The sequence below is a fragment of the Strix uralensis genome, chromosome 24 (assembly GCF_047716275.1).
Source record: "Strix uralensis isolate ZFMK-TIS-50842 chromosome 24, bStrUra1, whole genome shotgun sequence".
Taxonomy (NCBI): Eukaryota; Metazoa; Chordata; class Aves; order Strigiformes; family Strigidae; genus Strix; species Strix uralensis.
This window is the reverse complement of record NC_133995.1, coordinates 2442418-2463888: the sequence shown is the minus strand read 5'-3', so window position 1 is coordinate 2463888 and position 21471 is coordinate 2442418. Positions and strand designations below refer to the sequence as shown.

At 58.4% G+C, this 21471-nt stretch overlaps 2 protein-coding genes across 5 annotated transcripts in view; both read right to left on the bottom strand.

Moving 5' to 3' along the window:
• Positions 1-4034: 4034 nt before the first annotated feature.
• Positions 4035-9026, bottom strand: ELF3 (E74 like ETS transcription factor 3). Its single transcript, XM_074893840.1, has 9 exons — positions 8925-9026; positions 7977-8145; positions 7257-7478; positions 6915-7001; positions 6703-6822; positions 6416-6505; positions 5653-5769; positions 5277-5472; positions 4035-5132 (listed from the first exon to the last, which is right to left on the bottom strand). Exons 2-9 carry the CDS (start codon positions 8137-8139, stop codon positions 5012-5014), a joined length of 1116 nt encoding a protein of 371 aa, XP_074749941.1. The 5' UTR covers positions 8140-8145; positions 8925-9026; the 3' UTR covers positions 4035-5011.
• A 4399-nt stretch (positions 9027-13425) lies between these two features.
• KIF21B (kinesin family member 21B) overlaps positions 13426-21471 on the bottom strand; it is a 43023-nt gene continuing 34977 nt past the window's right edge. For 2 of the 4 annotated variants that reach the window (XR_012632139.1, XR_012632140.1), the window contains 5 exons: positions 21326-21443; positions 20427-20597; positions 19729-19928; positions 19025-19287; positions 13426-18452 (listed from right to left, as the gene is read on the bottom strand). Coding sequence is in view for 2 of the 4 variants with exons in the window: in XM_074893604.1 (XP_074749705.1) it covers positions 18398-18452; positions 19729-19928; positions 20427-20597; positions 21326-21443 (544 nt within the window). In the remaining 2 variants the exon portion in view is untranslated. The remainder of the gene's footprint in view (positions 18453-19024; positions 19288-19728; positions 19929-20426; positions 20598-21325; positions 21444-21471) is intronic. The other 2 variants (XM_074893604.1, XM_074893605.1) reach the window with 1 other exon arrangement.

Sequence of the window (21471 nt, the reverse complement as noted above, 5' to 3'; positions counted from 1 at the left end):
CCCAAAAATTCACACACCTTTCTTTCTTTCTGTAATCTTGTTCCCAGAGTCTGAAGGGCTGATTCCCACCTTGACCAGGTACCCCAGGGAGAAACACAGCAAAGAAATGTCCGACCAAAAAAATGTTTCCCCCGAGGAAAGAAGACACTGGATATTTTGAGTCAACCTTCCTTTTGGGTCAGGTGCTGCCTTGATCCCACACCTGGGCTCTCTCCTCCTGCCCTCTCTGTGAAACTAGGGCCAGTCTCCATTCTTGTGCTACTGGGAGCTCCCTTACACAGGACAGTGGGAAGGCAGCTGGGACCCCACATCCCCGGTCACTCCCAGTAGGGGGTTCAGTCATGGTCCCCCACCGTACTGAGCCAGAGGCAGGAGGGTAAGAAAGGGTGAAAGCCCGTAGGGACAGCTTGAAGAAAAGGCAGTGGGAGTGTAAGGGAGAGTGGGGCATCCTAGGGAGGTGGTCTCTGCCTCCTGCAGGCTGCCCCTGTTCCCACCCCATTCCTGTCCAGCCTGGTCCGCTGCAAGGATGGCCACAGTCCTGCTCAGCTGGAAAATCAGGTCATGCTGTTGTGCTCAGGGGCAGTTCATGATCTGACATGTGGGATATTGGACACCTTCTTGCTGGCCCAGTCAAAACCTCTCCCCTTGCCCCATTTCTCTGCTCCCATGTTTGACACGTTTCAGCTGCAGCAGCTTTCTTTGGGTCCACGGGTCGCAGACAAGCACTGGCCAGGGCAAACTGCCCTCCTCTTCCCTAACTGGGACCAGGGATCAGCAATGGCCCCTGTGTCCCTGAAGGGGGGGGGGTCTTGAGGGACAGAAAACCCACTTTAATGCTCAGACTTGAAAGGCGACCAAATTATTTCCATGGGAACTGTGTACCAGAAATATGTTCAGCCTGGGATCACCCAGTGGGGAAAGTCCCCCAGCAGACCCCAGTGTATGTGTCTTAAGGGAGGTTGTTTTTGAAGAAAATCCTCTTTTTCTCCATTTTCTTCTATCACTTGCCACAGCCATAAAATCCAGGCACCTCCAGGGAGATTAAAAAAACAATTAAATCATCTCTTTTTTGTGCCAGCATGCTGGGAGGCTCTGCTGGATTGGCTTAATACAGGCCTGGAGGTCACTGTAGGGGTTACCCTGAGTGTGTGTCGACATGTGCACATGTGCATGTGTGTGTGTCTGGCCTTGCTTGCCCTCCTTCAGCCCTCCCTGGCTCTTTGTGCCACAGACACACGCAGACTCCATGGAAGGCTGCAGGATCTGGTCCCCCAGCCCATGCCTGCACACCCCTGCCTCTTTCTCCTCCTCTGGCCCAGGGTGCCCATACAGCTGAGGGGTCTATGGACCGCACACCTCTGCCCCAAGCCTCCCAGCTGGTGTGCCCCCCACTTGGCAATGGCAGTGGGGTGGTAGTAGCGGGTGCTGGGGACACCAGGGGCATGGGAGAAGAGGCAGACAGGTTCCCTGCTGCTGCCGGAGCTGGTTAAACATTGTCCCAGGCCAGTTAAGTAACACAAACCACAGCGAGAAAGAAATTAAACTGCTTGAGCAAACAAGGTGCGCTTGGCAGGGCAGCAGGCTGCGTGACAAAGTGCTCCCCTCTCCCTGCCAACCTGCCAGGTTTATCTATTGATGAAGAATAAACACCTCACCCACAACCCCAAAGTTGGAAGCACAGCAGCCAGAAGAACAGACCACTCCTGTGAGACCTGGGCTTGTCCTGCTCAGTGTCCTCTCCCTGGACATGCTGATTGCCACCAAGCACCCTCCCAGCCCCCTCCCACACATGCTTCTTCCATGGGCAGCCTGAGAACCTGGGCCTTGTCCCTCCTGCCAGCCGTCCAGGTCCAGCCTGCTCCTTGCAGCAGCTCCAGGAGGTCGGGGATGGACCTGGAGCACTCTCCACCCGCTGGAGCCAGCAGACGCCAGCTGGGAAAACCTGTTCCCTGGGGAAGGTTATGCAAGGAACGTGACGGAGGTCTGGCTGCAGCCCAGACCACGGACTAGCTCCTGGTTCACACCCAGGGACTGGGACCTCTTCTTGCACCACAGGGCAACATTGATGGCCTTATCTCAGCAGGTGGATCTGGGAGCAGTACAACTTCATCCCAGCACACTAGAAGGCAAGAGATGGAGGTCTTCCATATGATTTTGTCATCCCTGGGATTCTGCATGACTGCAGACCCCCTCTTATGTCTTGCTGAATTGCAAGGGTGAGCATGGCAAGGGATGGCATGGCATGGCATGACCACAGGAGACCAGGCATCCCAGCTGGACCAGCAAGGCAACTCCTCATATAAACAGCAGTTGAACCCAGAAGAGGTTGGATCTGGCCCATGGCAAGGCAAGGGGGCCATGCCCTTGATGCTACTGCAGCGTCTCCAGGAGGTCCTTCAGCCTCCACTAAGTCCACAACTTGGGTGCTGCTGGCAGAGAAGTAGGGTGCCCAGGGCCATGGCCACTGGGAGTTTGAAAGCAAGATGGGAGACTTGAAGCAGGGTCTGTGGTTCCCCCAGCCCTTGGACCCATCTCTTGTTATCCACATCCTGGTGAAGCAGGAGCCTGGGCTTCCCCCAGCAGCATAGTGGCTCGGCAGTGGGGATGCTCTAAGCCACCAGCCTCACCCTCAAGTTGGGGCCAGGCAGACTGGGTAATTCCAGCTGTTGCAGCCAGGACAGCTCAGGGGAGACAGCACAGATGGTCCATGTGAGACCTTGCTTTGAAGGACTTCTATTTCTCTCTTTTGCATCAGGTCACTCTTGCAAGTGTGGGATGGGTGATTTTTAACTGCACCATGTCTCCGGCACTAATGAAGGGCAGTCAGGGAACAATACCTGGGTCCTCCTGCCAAAAAATCATCTCAGGCTTTGCAAGGCACCCTTACTGCCTAGGGGCATTCCAAAAACTCCCCTCACCCCCACCACTGGTGGGCTGGCTCCCCTCCTTAGTCACTCCAGAAGGATATGGCATTGCTTTAGCCTGGGCATCCCAGACCTGGTCAAACTCCCAGCTCAGAGCATGAATAGGAGCTGAGCAGTGCTCCCCCTGCATGGCCACATTCAGCAGGGTCCTGTACACCAGCAAGAGGTTGGGGTGGCAACAAGACCCTCTGGTGCCCAGCAGCATTGAGAAATACTCGTCATGAAATGCAGGTGATGCATGCCAACTGGGAGCGATGCATGGACCACTGCTTGCCAAGCTCATGGTAGGAACATACCTGAGCACCTGCTTGGCCCCCAACCCCGTGAATTCCCTCTTGCAACCCCACAGACATCCTGTGGGTCAGAGGTATCCTCCCAGCACCCCTGGGGCACCCTCCCTGCCTCCTCATGGCTGGGCTAGCTGGGGAAGTCTGGTGTTGCTGTTGAGCAAGAAGGGGCAGATGGTGTGTTTGGGCTGTCCACACTGTCAGGCCTTAGCAGTCCCCCCTCCTGAAGATGTGGTCTTTGAGAGGCACCCAGGTCCTAGGAGAGGCTCCCAAATAGCCAGACTGGAAGATGAGCAAGCCTTAAACATATTGTAGTGACTGTGCTATTTCTTTATGTCCCTTCACGCCTCAGAAGAGAGCACTGGCCAGACGGGGGCTGGAGGTCCTACCGCAGCCTGTGATCCCCAGCCAGTCTGGGGACCTTAATGTGGAAGGAGCTGAGAGACCTGCCCCCACCAGACCACAGCAGACTGGGCTCTGGGACCAGGAATTTGCTTCTGGCTTGGAGCTGGTGCTCCAGGAAAACCCTCCTGCAAAGATGAGTGCCATGGCTGAATTTCTGGAGGGTCCTCAGGAGGACCAGGGTTTGAGAGTGGGTGTAAGATGCCCCTGCATGGCTGGCTTTGAGACAAGGCCTCCAGACCTCACTCCCACCAGCCCAGGGACAAGCAGCCCACCTCATCCAAAGGAAGATCCTGTGACCCCGTACCAGGATGACCAGGCAAGTCCAGGCCACAGCAGGCAGGAGGGATGGTAGCAGATGGGGTTCCCGCATGAGTTTGGTCCCCACTATGTCTTTAAGAACAAGCAAAATGACAGGAGGTACAAAAAACCCAACCAAACAACAATTTATTCCTCTTATGTTCCCATTTGAAAAGGAGGAAACCACATGCACCTGCTGGGTGCGTGGCTGGGCTGGCATCCCCCTCCTGTGGCTGACACAGAGCCAGTCTGTGCCCCTGTGACACTGCTTCAGTCCAGCTGAGCATCACCACCTGCTACGAGACACGTGCGTGCCCTACAATGCACATTCTCACACGGGAACATCTTACAAATGAAAAAATATATCTGTACATTCATTCTGTGGTTTTTTTTGGTCTTACATAAATTAGAAGCTACTTTTGGGGAAAAGGCCTGTTTTCAGATACAGGCAGCTGGGCTGGAAATGCAGAGCGGTCCTGCTGTCCCTGGTCCCCTCCCCCCTGAGGGCTCTCCAGGGCCAGGTGAAGCTCCACAATGTTCCCGTCTTCTCTCAGCAGGTGCCAAACTGAGAAGCTGCTGCATGGGGGGGGCTCACCCATCGCACGCAGAGCAAACAGGACGGTGGGCACTTTCAGCACGGTGCAAGCAGTGACAGGGGAGGACTCCATAGCTGGGACAAGGTCCGTCCGATCACAGGTGAGACGGTGGTGCTGCCCCTCTGCCCGGGCAGTAGGTGGGTGACAGCAGGAGACCTGCTGGGCTCTCCCTGCCGTGCCAGCTGCCAGTCGAACTTCTCTTCCCCTTTCTGTTTGTCCAGGCTTTGAAACAGCCAAAGTCACTGCGACTCCAGTCGGAGGTACAAATCCAGCGAGGGAAATAATGGTTTACAATAACCTACTGGAGCCAAAATATTAGCTTTAAACAGCTCCGTGACGGCAGTCACCATCACGCACGAGTGTGCCCATGCAAGGGTCAGCATTTCACACGCTGCACAGGGCATCAGCTTCCAGATACAGCTGCAGGCAAAGTTTCTTGCCAAGGAGCCCAGCTTGGGGCTGGCCCCAAGGGGCTTGTCAGTCCCTGGCTCATCCAGATGTCCTACAGCTCCTTGTTCCGGTTGAGCACCTCTTCCTCCTTCCAGCCACTGGAGTTCTTCCCAAACTTGTACACCAGCCGTCGCCCATCGACTCTCTCCAGGATCTCTCGTTTGTAATAATATCTGGAGGAGTTGGAGGTGGAATCAGGGCTCTGGATGCAGCCCCACATGCTGGGGAGCTGCTGTGGGGGATTGAGGGTGAGTCCTGGTGGGTCTGACCCAGCCCTGTGGGGCAGGTCCCCTTTGGGGGCAGGGGAGGGCACTTACCGCATGGCTCGGCTCAGCTTCTCATAGGTCATGCTGCTGTTTTTCTTCTTCTGCCCCCAGAGCTGAGCAACCGCCTCTGAGCGCAGGAACTTGAAGACGCCCTCCCGTCGGTCCTCCCACTTCATCAGCCCCTCGTTCAGCTCGGGGTGGATCAGGATGTCTCGGATGAACTCCCACAGGTGGGTACCTCTTGGGGCTGGAAGAGGAAAGCAAGCTGTATAGCAGGGAAGATGCTGTGGGTCCCTGCACTTTGGACCTCCCTAAACCCCCCTGCCAAGGGGCATGGCCAGTGGACATGGCCCTTCCTCCCATTTCCCCACCACGGAGCCAAGCTGGTGGAGGCAGTCCCCGCTCCTGGGCTGGAGGGTCCACGTACAGTGCTTGCTCTTCCGGCTCTCCAGGCAGTCTCTGCTCTCCTTGCTGAGTTTTCGGGGCCGTCCCCGTTTCCGCTTGCCATGTTTGCTGTCCCCTTTCTTGCTCCCTGCAAAGCCATCTGTGCACACAGACAAGGGGACATGTTATGGTCTGCCGAGCCTGCTGGGTTGCAGCTCCCCTCTCCCTGGGCACAGAGATGTTGACCTCAGGAGCAGCACAGGGGAGAGCTGGCTGGGGCATGGGGAGAGATCAGGGGCTGCACCCTCTTTTGAGGCCCAGGTACCAGCGAATGATCCCCCTGTGAGCAAGGTCTCCCCATTCCCTCCAGCCTCATCCCACCCTCATCCGTGCCACCACGCTTAGGGCAGCAGCATGCTGTTTGTTCCCCAAACCTTGCTGCTTCTTTGCATCCCCAACATCCCCAGTATCATCACCAGCTGAGATCAAAACTGAAAACACAGCTTTCAGTGCCCAGGATCTCTGGCTGCAGCCTTCACCCTACCACTTACCCCTTCCCACCAAGCTCCCTGCTGCCCTGCCTACCCCAGCTCTGCCCCAGAGCCTGCACCATTGCCATGTTCAACAGAGAGAAACAGACCCACGGTGCACAGAAAATCAACGCCCCCCCCTCCTTGACAGCATGGGGATGGGTGTTCGGGTGTTGTCCCTAAATCACCGCCAGACAGGATGTTCTCTGCAGTTGCTGGAAGTGCCTGGGAGCAAGCCCTCCTTTCCCAGCTCCCAGTGGGAAGCCAACAACTCACCATCAGGGAAAAGCTTTGCTTCTGTTGGATCGAGGTCGAGGTCACTTCCACCGGAGTCCTGGGAGTTGGGGCTGTGGGACATCACAGGCCCTAGGAGGCAAAGGGACAGGGCTCGGACCACCATCCGCTGGAATCTGGAAATGCTTCCCCCGGGTTCCCCCCTGCCCCCCTGCCCCAGGCCCTGCAGGCAGTCTGCTGCAAACCTGCCCTTAGTGGTGGGGCAGTTCCCCACTGATCTCCCAGATCAGGGCAAGCAAAGGGAGCTTGTTGCAGGGCAAAACACTGACCTGAGACATCAGAGCTGCCTGGGGACATGGCACCAGGCAAGCAGGTGAAGTCTGTGGATAGGAAAGGGTTTGTGGGCTTCATGTCCTCAAGGAATTCCTTGGCACAGGGATTTCCCAGCTCTGGAAGGGGCAGAGAAGGGAAGAAGGGGTTAGCCCAGCCTGCCCAGCACGTGGTCCCTGGCGAAAAGGCTTGGCTGGAGCCTCTCTCTTACCCAGGTGGCTGGAGTCCAGGAAGGTCTCTTGGGAAGTCGCATCCTCTTTTTCCAGCAAGTCAATGATCCAGTTCAGCTCATCAGAGGCTGCAGGGGTGGGGGGACTGGGATTAGCGATGCTTATTCAGTATGGAGGGGAATGGTGCATACTGGGAGCTGAGCCCAGCCCTGCCCTGGACTCTGGTCTGTGCCCTCACATCCCTCTGCACAGTCTCCCCAGTGCAGCCTTCCCCGGGCAGCCTCTGCAGTGCCCTGGAAGCACGGGGTCCTGGGCTGGGGAGGTCCCAGCCTCAAGCTTCAAGTTGCCAGGCCTGGAGCTGAAGGGGACTTTGGGACACTCACTGATCTCATGCAGGCGGTCATAGAGCTCGTCCCCCAGGGGCCCGAAAATGAGGCGCATCTGGTCCCTGGTGCAGTGGCAGAGTGCGTGCCCATCCATGTTGCAGCAGGAGAAGTCAATGGAGCTGGCATCGTACTTATTCTTCTCCACGTGGTAGCTGATCCATTCCAGCACCTGCACCTTGGTCCAGAAGTACGGGAGCTCACTGAACCACTCCGGCTTGTCTGCAAGAGACAGAGAGCGGGGCTGAGGGGCAGGGCGGCCGTGCCAGCACTGTGTGCCATGTGCTGGTTTTGGTGCAGTTTGTCCCCTCTGTGCTGGCATTCACCTTGCTCTGCTGGTGTGTTCCCCCGTGCCTCCCCTGGGGCCATCCCATGATGGTCCCACTGGCAGAGGGAGACCCCCGGCACAAGGACTGTACTTCCGAAATGCTCTCCTGGTGAGCCCGGGCAGCCCATCCCCTGGGGTGTGCTTGAGGAGGAGGGCAAGGAGTCCCTCATCCCCCATATGCATCCAAGAAGCTGCACCTTGTGCCACTCAGGGTCTCCTCCAGCAGCCTTTTAGCCAACACACCCCTTGGGAAGCTGAGGCATGGTGCAAGCTGTTGAACTGCCCCAGTGGCACCTGGACCTTACAGTGCTCACCCAAGCCAGCGGCACTGCCTTGCTGCTGCCCTGCATGCTGCCTCCCCTGCGCAGTCACCACCTCTCCCCCAGCCCTACCTGTGCTCTGTGCCGGGGGCTGGCTGGCGGGGAGGCTCAGCCCCAGGGCACTGTCATCCTCAAGGTGTCCCAGCACATCCAGGGTCGGCTGCGCCTCGTCTGGCTGGTACATGGCGCTGATGTAGTTAGAGAAGATGTTGCTGATCTCACAAGATCCCGCCATCAAGCTCTGTGCCAAGAGACCACAGTGAGCCCCGGCCCGAGGAGGCGGCGGGGGACCTGAGCCCGCAGCACCTGCAGCATCCCTGGGGCTGGGCTGGGTGAGGCCAGGCTCTCCCTCCCTCCACCCATCGTCACCTCTCAGGTCACTTCTGCAGAAACACCCACCCAGCACCCGCCGGCCGGGGCTGGGGCCTGACTCACCACCGCCCCGGGGGCCGGGAGCGAGGGAGGCTGAGCTGGAGCAAACCGGGGACACAGCGTCAAGGTGCTTGCAGAGAAGCCCCAGTCCCCAGCAGCCTGGCCTCACCAGCCAACACAAAGGGACAGCAAGTGGGTGGCTGGCAGAGCATGGTGTTGCAGGGCACCCAGCCGCCGAGCACTCCCCAGCCCCACGGCCAGCAGTGCTGGGGCTGGCACACCCGCTGCCCCACCGCCCGCTGCAGGGACTGCGGCGCTGGCAGCTCCAGTCCTCTCAACCAGTCGCAAGAAGCACATCCCAGTAACTCTGCAGCCAGGAGGGGACCAAGTCCCTGCCTGGCCCTCGTGGAAGAGCCAAATCTTGCTGTTCGCTTGACAAAACCTGGGGGCTGGAGCGAGGGAGGGCCTCCAGACGGCTGTCTCGCTGGGCCCCTGAAAGGGTGCGCAGCTGCGGTGCGAGAACAGGCGCGCAGTGAGGAACGACCAAGCACATCCCCCGGTGAGAGCAAAGATGCACAGGGAGGGGAGCAAAGCAGCCGTCCTGGGCTGGCGGACATCAACAGGCCCCGGACGAAAAAGCTTTGGTACCTTCTGCGATGGCAATCCTGGGGGGGGGCAGCTAATCCAGAGAGCAGCGAGGGGAGACGAAGTGCACCCTGCCCGGCCGCTAGCCACTGCTCATGGGCCCGGGGAGGCTGGTGCCGATGGGCAAGCCCAGCGCGTCTCCTCTTTTATAGAGCGGGCGGGGTAACGCGATCTGGCGGCCCGAGGGGAATTCCAGCCCGAAACGTTCATGCTTCCAGATCCAGGTGATTTGCATAATATGAACCACCGGGTCCCAGCCCAGCGCTGCCTTGCCGGGAAATCTGGGTTGGCCAGTTTAATCATTGTCAGAGCCCTTGCCCTGCTGGTGCCCAGAGTTTCACCCACACCAGCTTCGTGGGGTGTTTTCTTCACTGCTGTTTGCCCGGCTCGTGTTTGTTTGCTCGCAGCAGCAGGTTCACTCGGCTGCCGCTGCCAAGCAAACACACCCAGCAAGTCCAGAGCAGGCCCCGGGGGCTGTGCATCCCTCCCTGGGGCTCTGCCCGCGGCAAAGGGGCCAGGAGTGCTGCCCTGGGTGCCCACCCCGCCATGTGGCATCCCCCTGCTGCGGAGGGCAGCCCAGCCCTCATACGGAGCGACTGCTCGCATGGGTGCCCCGGCCACGTTTGGAGAACAGGCTCAGTTGCTCCCCAGTCTGGCACAGGCCCAGCTTCTCCCAGAGGGGGAGGAAGGACCCAGTGACCAAGCCAGGCAGATGCTGGGAGCAGCACTCAGGTGTGGATGGGTGGTCTGTGTGGGGATGGAGCAAAGACCAGGCAGATGCCTGAATATTGCTGCTCCCTCTGTTAGGATGGGTCTATTTTTGCCTGCGGGGAGGTCTGGGACAGTCTGCAGAGCTGTGACGGCCCATTCCTTGCCATTTCACAAGCGCCTGGCACAGGCAGACACGTACACTCACCAGGGACCCGTGCCAAGGGGACAAGGCAAGGTTGTGGGATGCATTTGGGGAATTACCTTCTGGTGGCTCTCACCCCTCTGGCTCTTGGGCAGGGGTACTTGGGACCCTGTCTGGATAGGTTCATGCTGGTTTTAGCCCTGTGCTGGCACAGAAGCCCCAGGCCAGTCCAAGTCAACAACTTGGCACCCATTTGCCTGGTGCTGGTGCTTCACCAAGCCAGTAACATCCATGCCACAGACGAGCTGGCGCAAACCCAGGGCACTGTGTGAGCAGGGCAGACCCTGGCACCACACAGCCACCTCTAGGTCCTTGTCACTTCAAACCGGTGCCTGGTAGCAAACCATCCTGTGACAAGGTGGTGACAGACTGTCACAAACATGGATGCTCTAGCTCAGCCCATGGGACAGCAAGGGTAGGGTGGCTGTGGGCCCCATCCCCCTTGTCACGTCACCCTGGCTGCCATGCCGTGCTGTGGCCCCAGGGCAGGCAGGGCCAGCGTGCCAGCCAGGAGGCACCAGGTCACGCTAGCTGATCACCTGCCCCAGCTTCATTCCTCCACGGCACAGTCACGAGTGCTGGGTGCTGCCAGGCCCTTTTGTTTCCCGGGCACAGCATCCCACAGCGCATAGGGACGTCCCCACACCCAGGAGCAGCCCCTGCCATGTCTCCCACAGGGCAAGCCAAGACCATGGGGGGAAACATGGGTGCCGGGCAGACATAGAGCCTTAAGCCTGTGTTCAGGCGGGAACTGAGCCCAGGGCTCCACTGTGCCTGGGGACTTGGCCGCCTGACTGGACTTCCAGTGCTTGTGGTTAGAAACCTGCCCCTGGGGAAGCATTTTCCACCCACTGCTGAAATGCAGGTGTCTCTGGAGCGGAGTGGGACATGGCAGCTCTGCACCATGCCCTGGACCACAGGCTAAGGAGTCTCCTGCCCAAGGCCTGCCCAGCCCGCCCACAGCTTTCCCCACCCTGGGGGATCTGATGGCGCTCTCTGGCATGGACCACACTGAGCATCCCCTGTCCCAGGTGTCCCTTCTTTGCAGGCCCATAGCAGACCCTGGGGAAGTGCCACAGTCAGTCCACGCACCTGGGCTATGGCATCGATGGGAGAGGTGACCTCAGCAGGTGACATCCCCCATGTGTGCCTGACATACTGGGAGCCCTCTGAGTCCTCCTGGGGCCCAGCCTGCCCCTTTCCTTCTGCTTGTGTTTGGGAGCCAGGAGGTCAGCAGAACCTGAGCAATCCTTCCCAACACCCTGCAGGCACCCTCTGCTTTTCTGACCTGGAGAAATGGCCTTCCCTGCCCATCTGCTCAACTGATGTGCCACAACCCAGGCCCTATAACAGGCCGTGGGTAGAAGATGACAGTGGGGGAGTGTCCACCAGGGACAGGGACATGGGAGAGCATAAGCTTCTCTTGGGGTGTCCCCATGCCCTCCCCAGAGCCGCAGGGCAGCATCAAGCTGCTGGACAGTGCCCGTGGGACCCTCCACTGCTGAGGAGCAGCTGCAGCACTGATGGGCTCAGGGCAACTTCTCCTGGCTGGCAGAGGGCTGCCACAATCTCCTTGCCAGAGCTGGTGGCTCCCAGGGATGTGTCCCTGCTGACCCCTTGCTGCTTGTCCAAGCTGCCAGGGCACCTTCAGGCATGTGGGAAGCATGGCACAGGGTGCTGCCAGCCTAGGCTTGGTGTCTTGCCGCAGTGAGAAAGAGGTGGTCGTGAGTTTGAAGTGAGTTGATGACACAAGAACCAGCAAGAAAAAGTGCCTGTGGTGCAGAGAGTGGCTGGGACATCAGATGGGAGGGGGATGCTACTGCTGTTACCTGCCCATGTAATTTGGCCCATGATAACACCATATTTGTTGCCCCACAGATCCTGTTTGCCCTTGCAGCACCGTGGTGCGGCTGTAGGTATGGAGATTCACACCAAGATAAGCCATGACATGGGCTGAGGGTGACACAGGATGCGGTGCTGGGGACAGGTGTGGCTCCAGGTGCCACCAGCCCTCCACAGACACCGTTAGGGCCGGGCTGGTCCTGCGCTCGGGATGAGCACCCCAAGGTGTGTTTTGAGCCCAGGGCTGGGGGGCCCCCAGCTCTCACCCTGCGGCGGCAGCAGGGTGTGGGGTGCCCCACATGTGGGGCGGGGTGTGTGCCTGGAGGAACCACATCCGGGGTGGTCAGTGCGGACACGGCCCCTGGCTGGCAGCTCCCTGCTCAGCTGCTCCGTCCAACCAGTTTAACCAGTGCTGGCTGAATGGGAAAGAGAAAGTGGAGGTTGCTGGGGCCGAGGCCCTGCCCTGCGGAGTTGGGGGTACAGCTTGCTGCCCCCGTCCGCGCCCTGCAGCACCTGGGGCTGGGGCAGGTGAGTGTCCAGTGTCTTGGGGGGCACAGGCCGGTGCCTACACAGGTCACCTCTGGGTGCGCAGCGAGCACCACACGCTGGCACCGGGTCCCCCCCGCCCTGGCCAGCGCGGGGGGGGGTCCCTGCTGCCCCCCAGCCCCAGCAGCTCTGCCGAGCCCCGGGCACAGCCGTGCCGCGGCCGCCGCTGCCACCTGCCGGCTGTCCCCAGGGCCGCCACCCGGCCCCTGCGCCCCCGAGCCCGGCCCGGGGGATCCGGCTGCCCCCCGAGCCCGGGCAGGGCTGTGGGCAACCGACCCCCTGCCCCGCAGCACCTCCCGCAGCCCAGGGCGCCGCCAGCGCGGGGACATGGGGACGCCTCGGGGGAGCGATGCGATGCTGCGGGAGGGGGATGCTCTGAGTTCTGCGGGGGGTGGCGGCCACTCTGGCTTGAACTACCTGGTTGGACCCTTCCTCCCCTCCTCCTCCTCGGCAGGAGAGATGGGCAGAGCCAGGCGGGCTGGGTCTATGCTTCCTCCACCTCAGCCCCTTAAGTCCCCCCCTGCGGACTCAGGGCCTGTGAGGATTGTGTCCGGTTCTGGGCACCTCAATATGAGAGATCTCGAGGGGCTGGAGTGAGGGCAGAGGAGGGCAACGAGCTGGGAAGGGTCTGGAGAATAAATCCTGTGAGGAGCCATTGAAGGAGCTGGGACTGTTCAGTGTGAGGAGGAGAAGGTGAGGGGAGACTCATCACTCTCTACAGCTCCCTGAAAGGACGTTGTGGAGAGGTTGGTGCTGGTCTCTGCTCCCAGGGAATTAGTGACAGAACAAGAGGGAACGGCTTTAAACTGCAACAGGGGAGGTTCAGACTGGACATGAGGAACAAATGTTTCCCAGAAAGAGTGGTCAGAGAGTGGAATAGGCTGCCCAGGGAGGGGGTGGAGTCCCCATCCCTGGGTGTGTTTAAGGGCCGTTTGGATGAGCTGTGGGGGGATGTGGGGTAGGGGAGAACTTTGTAGAGTCGGGCTGAGGGTTGGACTTGATGATCGCGAGCGTCTTTTCCAACCTGAATGAAAAAAAAGAAAAAAGAAAAGAAAGAAAGGATGCAGGCCACCTTCTCACAACACCTGGGCTGCAGCAGCATCGGCTCACCCATCCTTTCCCCGAGCCCCGCTGCCACCAGGATGGGATGGGCGGTTCCCAGCTGTGCTCTTCCCCTCTCCAAAGCCATCGCCACTCAGTCACTTCATCTCAGTACATTTTATTTGTGAAGACAAAAAGGCAAAGAACAAACACAGCCATTGAAAAAACATGTACATCATGAGACCAAAATAACTTACACTATTTACAGGAACACATCGAGGTATAAAATATACGTACACACCTTGTCCTCTGACAAACCCAGACCGTGGGGCTGGGCTGCACAACCCAGCAGAGAAAAAAAAAGCCTTCACAAGAGCTGGCCTCTAGAAAACAGCTCCGAGCAAGAAAAGGCACCTGCTATTTGCGATACTTGTGCAGCGGGAAGGGGTGACGGAGCAGGTGACGCAACGCTGCAGCTGCCCAAGCCCTGCCACAGGGCTGGACTGGAGGGTACTGGGTGGTTCAAAGACGTGGGGGATGCAGAACAGCTGGCAGGTACCGGGGCAGAGCTGGTATGGACAAGGGGACAAGCCCTTGGGGGCAGGAGGAAGGTGCAGGCCTGTGCTTTTCTGGGTACGGGGTCCAGGCAGCCAGAACAGGCCTGGGGGGTCAGGGCTGTGCTGGGCTCCCTCCCAGTTTCAGCTGGAGCACCATGCAGCATGTGGAGGGGCCAGGGCCCCCATTCCCTCCCCAGAAGGGTGAAGGGGGGTCCGGAGGGCGTACAGCCTGTGGAATGGAGTAAAGCTCCAGTGAGCTTGTGAAAAGCAAGTGGGAGCCCTGTGCTCTGCAGGGTTTGTACCTGGACCCCATCCAGCATGGGGCAGGGGAGGACTGGGACAGGGGCTCTGGGCAAGCGCCTGGGGGAGCAGCACCAAGGCAGGAGGCAGCATCCCAGACCCCACAGCAGCTGAGCTTGAAGGTGCTGGGGAGGAACAACGTACCTGGCGGAGACAGGCCCCTGGTGCTCCGGCTCCTTGCAGCTGGCCAGGCTGAGAGGCACCGCCAGCCCGTCCTTTTGTGCCGTGAGAGCTGGGGGTGCCAGGGCGCGGGCAGTGCCCAGCTCCCTGGGGGGGCTCACAGTGGTTTGAGGGCCCAGTGCTTTTGGGCTCCTGAGTCATCTCCACCCCTTGTGTGCAAAGCTCAGCTCTGGGCCAGCACTACGCCCTCAGCAGAGGCTGGAGCTGGCCCCTGTGTGCCGGAGGGAGGAGACCCACGGAGCAAGAGTCAGGACCCAGGGACAAAAGCATCACCCAGCGATCTGAGGAAGGGAAGGACCTCCCTGGACTGCAGGTACCATCACACCCTTGGCACAAACCAAGGCACCCAAGGGTGAAGGAAAACGAGGTGCATGGTGTGAAGGCAGCTCCAAACTGCCCCTGCAATGGAGGGGCTGGCCAAGGGGCTCAGAGACCACAAGAAGGGACTTAAGCTATGCAGCAGTGCAAGTCCTGAGCCCCAAGGGAGCAGCCCAGCTCAGTGCAAAAGGATGAAACAGCTCACCTGCTTCCTCCAGCAAACAGCCCTCACCATCATCCCCAGCCCCACCTCCACCTTGGTTGTCCAAGCCCACAGCCCCAGTCTGAGCTCTGAAGGACCAGAGTCCAAGGGGCCACCCTTGCCAGACCACCCACATGTTGGGACCTTGTGCTTTAATGTTTGGGGGAACCTGCCCCTCCAAACTGACAGCGTGGCTCAGAGCTGTGAACCCCCTCCCAAACCCCACTGTGCCAGGGGAGCAGGGTACAGCCCTGTGTCACCTCCCCAGCCCCGAGCAGGGGGTAAAGTGGGGGGTCCAGTGTTACCCTGGTTTCTGTTCAGTGCCTAGGACAGGATTTAGATTCAACTACATTTTGGGGGTGAAAAATCAAACATCACACACAAGAATCAGCTTCTCTCACAGACTGCCCCCACCCTGGACGGAGGCTTTTACAGCACCAGTTCCCTGCTGCTTCAGGCTGCCACCGAATTACAGCAGGGTCTGGAAAATGGGGCCTAGGACCAGCCCATTCCAGCGATGTGCTTTGCATGGACATTACTCAGACAAGAAGGGCTTCATTGCATCCACAGAGAGTATCTGTGAGAGCAGAAGCAGGAATACAAGCTGAGCTGAGCCTTTCAGAGGTCCCTTTCTATCCTTCAAAGGGACAAGAGGGACCAATGCCAGGCTGCAAATCAACCCAATAGCTAACGGCAACAACGCCGAGCCTCAGTCCAAGCATCCCACCAGCAATGGGAGCAAAATACCAGTGTTGTGACAGCTGGGGGATGTGACTCACCACTGCAAAGGTGAGAGCTGGGAGCACAGGGGAGAGCAGGATGCTGGTCCTGTTGCACTACCCAGGAGGAGGCGGGGAGGGGGACACAAGGGGCGGCTCAGACATGCAGTGAGGTGGGGGTGAGGCCACGTGTCCCCAGGACGAATTCAAGTGTCAAAACCATAACAATAATTAAGAGAAGAAAAAACTAAAAACGTAAACTCCCCAAAACAAAACCCAATGATGACAGCACCCAGCTTGCACCGTGAGGTAGCTAAACCAGATCAACACTTGAGAAACGCTCTCCAGTATGGGAAATACCAACCCACACAGATACTAAGACATACACACAGACACAGAGGGATCACAGTCACCCCTTGCTTCAAAGACCCCCCCCTCTCTGGACACTTGCTGCTCCCTCCACCTGCAGGCTGTGAAAGCCTTGAAGCCACCGCAATGTGCTGCTGGATGTAGCACTGAGGGGGATGCTCAGCATCATCCCAACACTGGCCACTCAGCCCTGGGAAATTAAGGAGGACTTGTGGCCTACACACAGGAAGAAACTGGTGGCAAAAGGCAAGTCAGGTCTGACCCCAACCCCCCCAAGAGCAGGTCCCTTCACCGACTTCAGCAGGGAGCAGCGAGAGGTTTCAGGTCAGGCACTGGAGATCTTGGTGCAGACACAGATGCACATGGTACACCTGGCTACAGACAAACACGCCCCCACCTCCAGGCAAGCAAAGGTTAAATTGGCTGAGGAATGAGCAGGGAAACCCTCTCCAAGACAGGCTTGGAGGGCAACACCTCCTCCAGCCCCTACATCTGTGCGTTACTCTGGCAGACGTGGTGCCCTGTGCAGTTTTGTTTCCCCCTCCAGTCCCGCCGGGCACGCAGCCCAGAGCTGCCAGCACTGGCACCACTTCTCCACCGTCCTGGGTGGATCACAAGGGACCGGTCACTGTCCTGGGCAGTGTCACACCCACACACGCCATCATGCCCTCCACCAAGGCAAGCCAGTAGGATCGGTTTTTTCCCCCTCAAAAGGCAATCCCCCCCCATCAAATCAATAGCGATACTCCTGTCTTTCAGGATGCGGAGGCATTCCCACACTCCGCTTGGAATGGTTTTAACAAGGGCTGGTGGCAAATGATCTGGGGCTGGTCCACGAGTCACCATGGTTGGAGAAAGCAAAGGGAAACCGGTCTGTGCTTTATGGGACAGGTCCCAGAGCCTCTGGCCATTGAGATTCCAGTTCAGTGCTGGTGGGATCATGTGGAGAAATCCTTATATTTGAGTTCAAACGCTGCTGCTTCTGTGACAGAGGGGAAGTGAGAGTGTGTGAGGCAAGAGCACCAATCCCAGGGTCTCCTTGGTCATCCCACGAGAAGCCCTGCCTGGCCCAGGGCAGGACAGAGCCAGGGATGGTCCAACAGGCCACAGGAGAGATGGAGGAAAGCTTCAGTGTGAGACCAGGGCCTTGCCAGCCCCTTGAATAGGAGAGAGGGAGGAGGGACCCTGGAGAAGCTGCATCCTTGTGGAAACACTCCTGGACGAAGCCCCCAGCCTTTCATGGAGATTGGACTGTGCGAGATCTTCCACTGCAGGATTGTCCTTCAAACACGGGGTGAATCAGGGGACTTGTGCAAGACCAGTGTGTGCAACCCCTTCCTCACCCTGCTCCTGACATAGCTGACTCCAACCTGGTCCGTCCTCCGGCTCCTCCAGGCCTTGCTGGGCCCTCTCGGCTCCTGGATCCACAGGGGCTGACGGGCCAAACCTGAGCTACCCCCTCCCAGGTAGAGGGCTGAGAGCAGAGCCTGGGGGAAGGATTTACAGCTTCCAGCTCCCAGTGATGGCAAAACAAGATGGGCCACAGGGGTGGGGGTGACAAATCCAGCCTTGGCTTCTTTGCCCTGTAACCTCTGTTCTTGCTTCATTTCTCCATCTGAAGGGGGTTAACATGCTGCAGGAACCCACCACAACACCCTGCTGAGGGCCAAGGTGTCAAGAGCAGGGTTAAGCAGCCCTTCCCTTCCCCACTGCAGAGCAGGGTGGGCACATAGGGAAGAGCCTGAGAGCCATGGGTCAGCTGTGTTTATGACTGGGGTTTGGAGAATGTCTAAGGGAACTGCAGTGGGTTTGTCTGAAAGCTGCTGGACAGAGATCTTCCCAGGCTTGCCATGCCTCCAGAGCTGGGATATGGCAAAGGAGCTCAGAGGTGCACACCGCCAACCACTGGGAACAGCCAGACAGAGGATGGGAAACAATGGGATTACCTGGAAATCCTTCTGCAGACCCTCCACAGCAGAGAGGCTGTCCCACGAGTAACGTCTCCAAAGAAGCAGCAGACACCAAATGTTCTTGTGGCCATGGAGTGGAGAAAGACTCCTGCAGGAACCAGCCCCGGAGCCAACAGGAACAGAAGCAGCACATCTCGGTGGAGGCCACATGAGCCCATGGTGGCAGGAGGGAGTTGGGTGTCTCAGAAGGAGCCAAGGAGCATTGACCCCCAGAAGTCCTGGCAGGTGTTACAGCAGTGTGGGTGAGAAGAAAGACGAAACGTTTCCTGGTCACTGGAAAACCATCAAGAAACCTCAGCAGGAGGGAAGGTGGAGCTGTCGGTGCTCCACAGAGCTGCCTCCTCACAGGAGCTGGCAGTGCTCAAAGTACCAGATGGGACATCATCCACCCCGTTGGGTCAGGCACAAAGAAATCCCTATCCCTGGGCTGAGCTCCTGTAGATGACCAGGTCTTGATAGCGAGGGAGAGGTACCCTGACCTTCACCCTCCTGTCATGTCTTCCCATCTTTTTGCAGTTCCTAGTTTGACCCCGCGGGTAGCCTCCTACCGCTCCAGAGCTTCACGGTCAAGTCGCTGAGAAACAAAGGTGAGAGGGACGGCATGACCCAGGGGTTCCCGCAGGAGCCCTGCAGACACGCTGCAGAGAGGGACTGCAAGGAGAAACACTCCCCACCCCCAGCCCATGGCAGCATGCAGCCCACAAGACTCCCCGGCCCTTTTCTCTTGTCAGGAGGTTGCCCAATCCGTTCTGGGGAGCAGGCAGGCCCAATGGGGCTCAGCCTCCAGCTCACCCCACCAGCAGCAGCTGGGGACAAAGGGAAATGGTGACCTCCAGGGCTGACCCTGACAACAGGACTCTTGTACCCCTTGAATGAGCTCTAACTAGGTCAAAGCAGTGATACCACAGGGAGCTGCTCTGCTTGGTCTCCCCAGAGCATGGGCTGCTTCAGGGGTGGCTGCTGACTCCCGCCCCACCATCCATGCAAGGGTGCGGGCAGGCCATGGCTTCCACAGTAGATGTGGGCACTTGGCAAGGAAAAAAAAAAAGCAAACCAAAACAATGCAGGGGTATGGCTGGGACAAAGGGGCAAGTCACTTCTAGCAAAGTTTTATCAAGTGAGGAAAAACGCAAAATAGTTTCATACCGTGAAGAAGCAGCTCAGACCAGAGAAAAAGAAAGAAAAAGAGAGGAGCAAAAGCAAGCAACAGAGAGAAAGACAGAGGGAGAAAGAGATGGAGAGAAAGAGACAAGGAAAGAAAAGACAGAAGAAGAGTGCATGAGCAAGAGAGTCAGAAAGAGCAGAAGGGTCAAGGCAGACTAGTAGCACGGCCCTTTATGGCAAGGACGCGTCGTGGAAGGCAAGGGGTGAGCCCAGGCACGTAATTCCATAACTTTACCCGGCAGTCACTGTGGCACAGATGGGAGGTGGGGAGGAGGAGAGACAGAGAGAGACAGAGAAAAAGGAAGGGAGAAAAGGGACATGGTGGAAAAGAGGATATCAGAGTCTTGCTGCCAAAGAGCTCCCCAAGAGCAGCAGAGGATGCCCAGCCCCAGGGGAGAGGGGTCCCTGCATGGGGAATAACCCGGGGCATCACCGGAGTGTGGGCAGGGGACAGCCGGGGGAACAGCTCTTGGCACTGCAGGGGCAGGCCGTGTCACGGGGCAGGCTAAGGTGGGCAAGATGAGATGAAGGAGAGGAGGGACTAGAACGCTGTGAGATTCCCCCCTTCCCTCCCTCCCTGCTCCCTGTCCACTCAGCACAAACCCACCCAGGCCCAGGGATGACTGTTCAATCCAGGGGTCTCCCACCTCCCAGGGGCTCTGGGGAGCAGAAAGCCCAGGGCTCACCTGGAGGCGGTGAAGATGTGCTTTGAGTTGGTGCAGATGGCGTTGATGGGGCTGTCATGCCCTTTGATCTCCCCAACCGGGGTGAAGGTGTCCACGTTCCAGACTTTGATCATGCCTCCTCGGCAAGCACTCAGCACCATGGGGCGGCCGGGGATGAAAGCCAGGGCACAGACCCAGTCTTTGTGGGCATTGGGGATTTGCTGTAGGTATGAACACAGAGCAGAGCTGATCACCAACCTCATCTGCAGCACCACCAGCAGCCTCAGGCACCCAACCTGGGAGGCTCAGATTCTCACTGTCACCCCAGGGCTGATCTGGACTGTGGGGCTAGTGATGCAAAGTTGGGAGGCCAAGGGGATGGATTCAGAAGTTGCGGCTTGGTTTGTCCCCTGGGCAGGAGACAACAATCCTGTCTCTAGAGAGGAACACAACACCCAGCACTGCAATTGGTGCTGCAGCAGGCTGTGTGCCCAGAGGAGCTGGCAATCCTGAGTGCCGTACAGCACGAACTTACAGGGGTACAGAGCCACCTCACACAGGCACTGCCAGATTCCCAGGAATGGGAGTGCCCTCCCTGGTTAGCTCGACACAGAACATGGGCACCAGCTCCCTGAACAAAGGTCCCCCCACACCCCCAGCAGCAACACTTTTCTGCCCCATGTTACCCCGAGGACCTGTGCTCTATCTCCCCTTCAGACCTGGATAAGTTCCTGCTGCTCCAGATCCCACTTCTTTATGCCGTTGTCCCTGGAGCCACTGAAGAGGATGTCTCCCTGGATGGCCAGGCACTCGATGCCATCATAGTGAGGGGGCTCAAAGTTGTGAGTGGGGCCAATATTGCCCACCGTGCCCTCAGCAATCTCAAACACCTGGGGGAAAAACAGTGAGTGGAAGACCCCAGATGGCACTGGAAACAGAGTTGACCCTCCCTTGGAGAACTTGGACATCACCCTCTGTTTTCTAGGCCCAGGGGACCCAGAGTGATCCTGGAAAGGGGAGTGGGCATTGGCCAGTGGAGGCTTTCTTGGGGCTGAGGTCTCTCCAGGGGTCCTGCCACCATCAGGGGAGGTCTGCCAGCAGAGGCAGCCCCCATTCTGCTGCATTTTACTCATGGTGAGCTTTCGCACACCTCCATGAGCCAAGCTAACAGCTTGCAGCTGTCAGAAGAGTGGGATCCTGCCTCCCTCATTATCTCACCATCCCTCTTCACTCCCCCTGGTGCCAGCTTCAATTTAACCTGCTAAAAATCAACAAAAAACTAAAAGGAAGGAACAAGCTCTTGCTCTGCTGGAGCTGTGAACAAGCAGGTGCAAAGCATCTGTATCGGGGAGGAGAATTGAGCAGAACAGGGTAAGCTGCTCATCTGGGTCAGCCATAACATGCACGTACCACCAGAGCCTGAGGGATGAGAAATGCAAATCCATCTCCAAAGGTGCATTTGTATTGTGGATCAAGCAAAAGGCAAGATCTGGGGTGAGGAGATATGCAAAAACCTCACATGCAGAGGTGAAAACAGAATCTGGGCTCAGATTTCAGGAGGAGAGAAGAGACCTTAGGGGTCGCTAACATCTGGGCTTCCCTCCCCAGGGGAGAGTACCTTGACGTAGTGATCTTTGGAGCCTGTGACCACCAGGTCGTGGTTGCTCGCCGTCTGGTTTACTGTGAGACACATCACAGGTCCGATGTGGCCACTCAGCTTCCCGATGGGCTGCAACCTGAGGTCAATATCATGGGTCAGCCAGC

Coding starts and splice junctions, on each gene's coding strand:
- ELF3 (XM_074893840.1), bottom strand. CDS start 8,139: ATGGCGGGATCTTGTGAGATCAGCAACATCTTCTCTAACTACATCAGC. Junction 6,823..6,914: donor CCTGGACTCCAGCCACCTGG/GTAAGAGAGAGG, acceptor TGCCCCTTCCAG/AGCTGGGAAATCCCTGTGCC. Junction 5,770..6,415: donor AGCAAAGCTTTTCCCTGATG/GTGAGTTGTTGG, acceptor CTGTGTGCACAG/ATGGCTTTGCAGGGAGCAAG.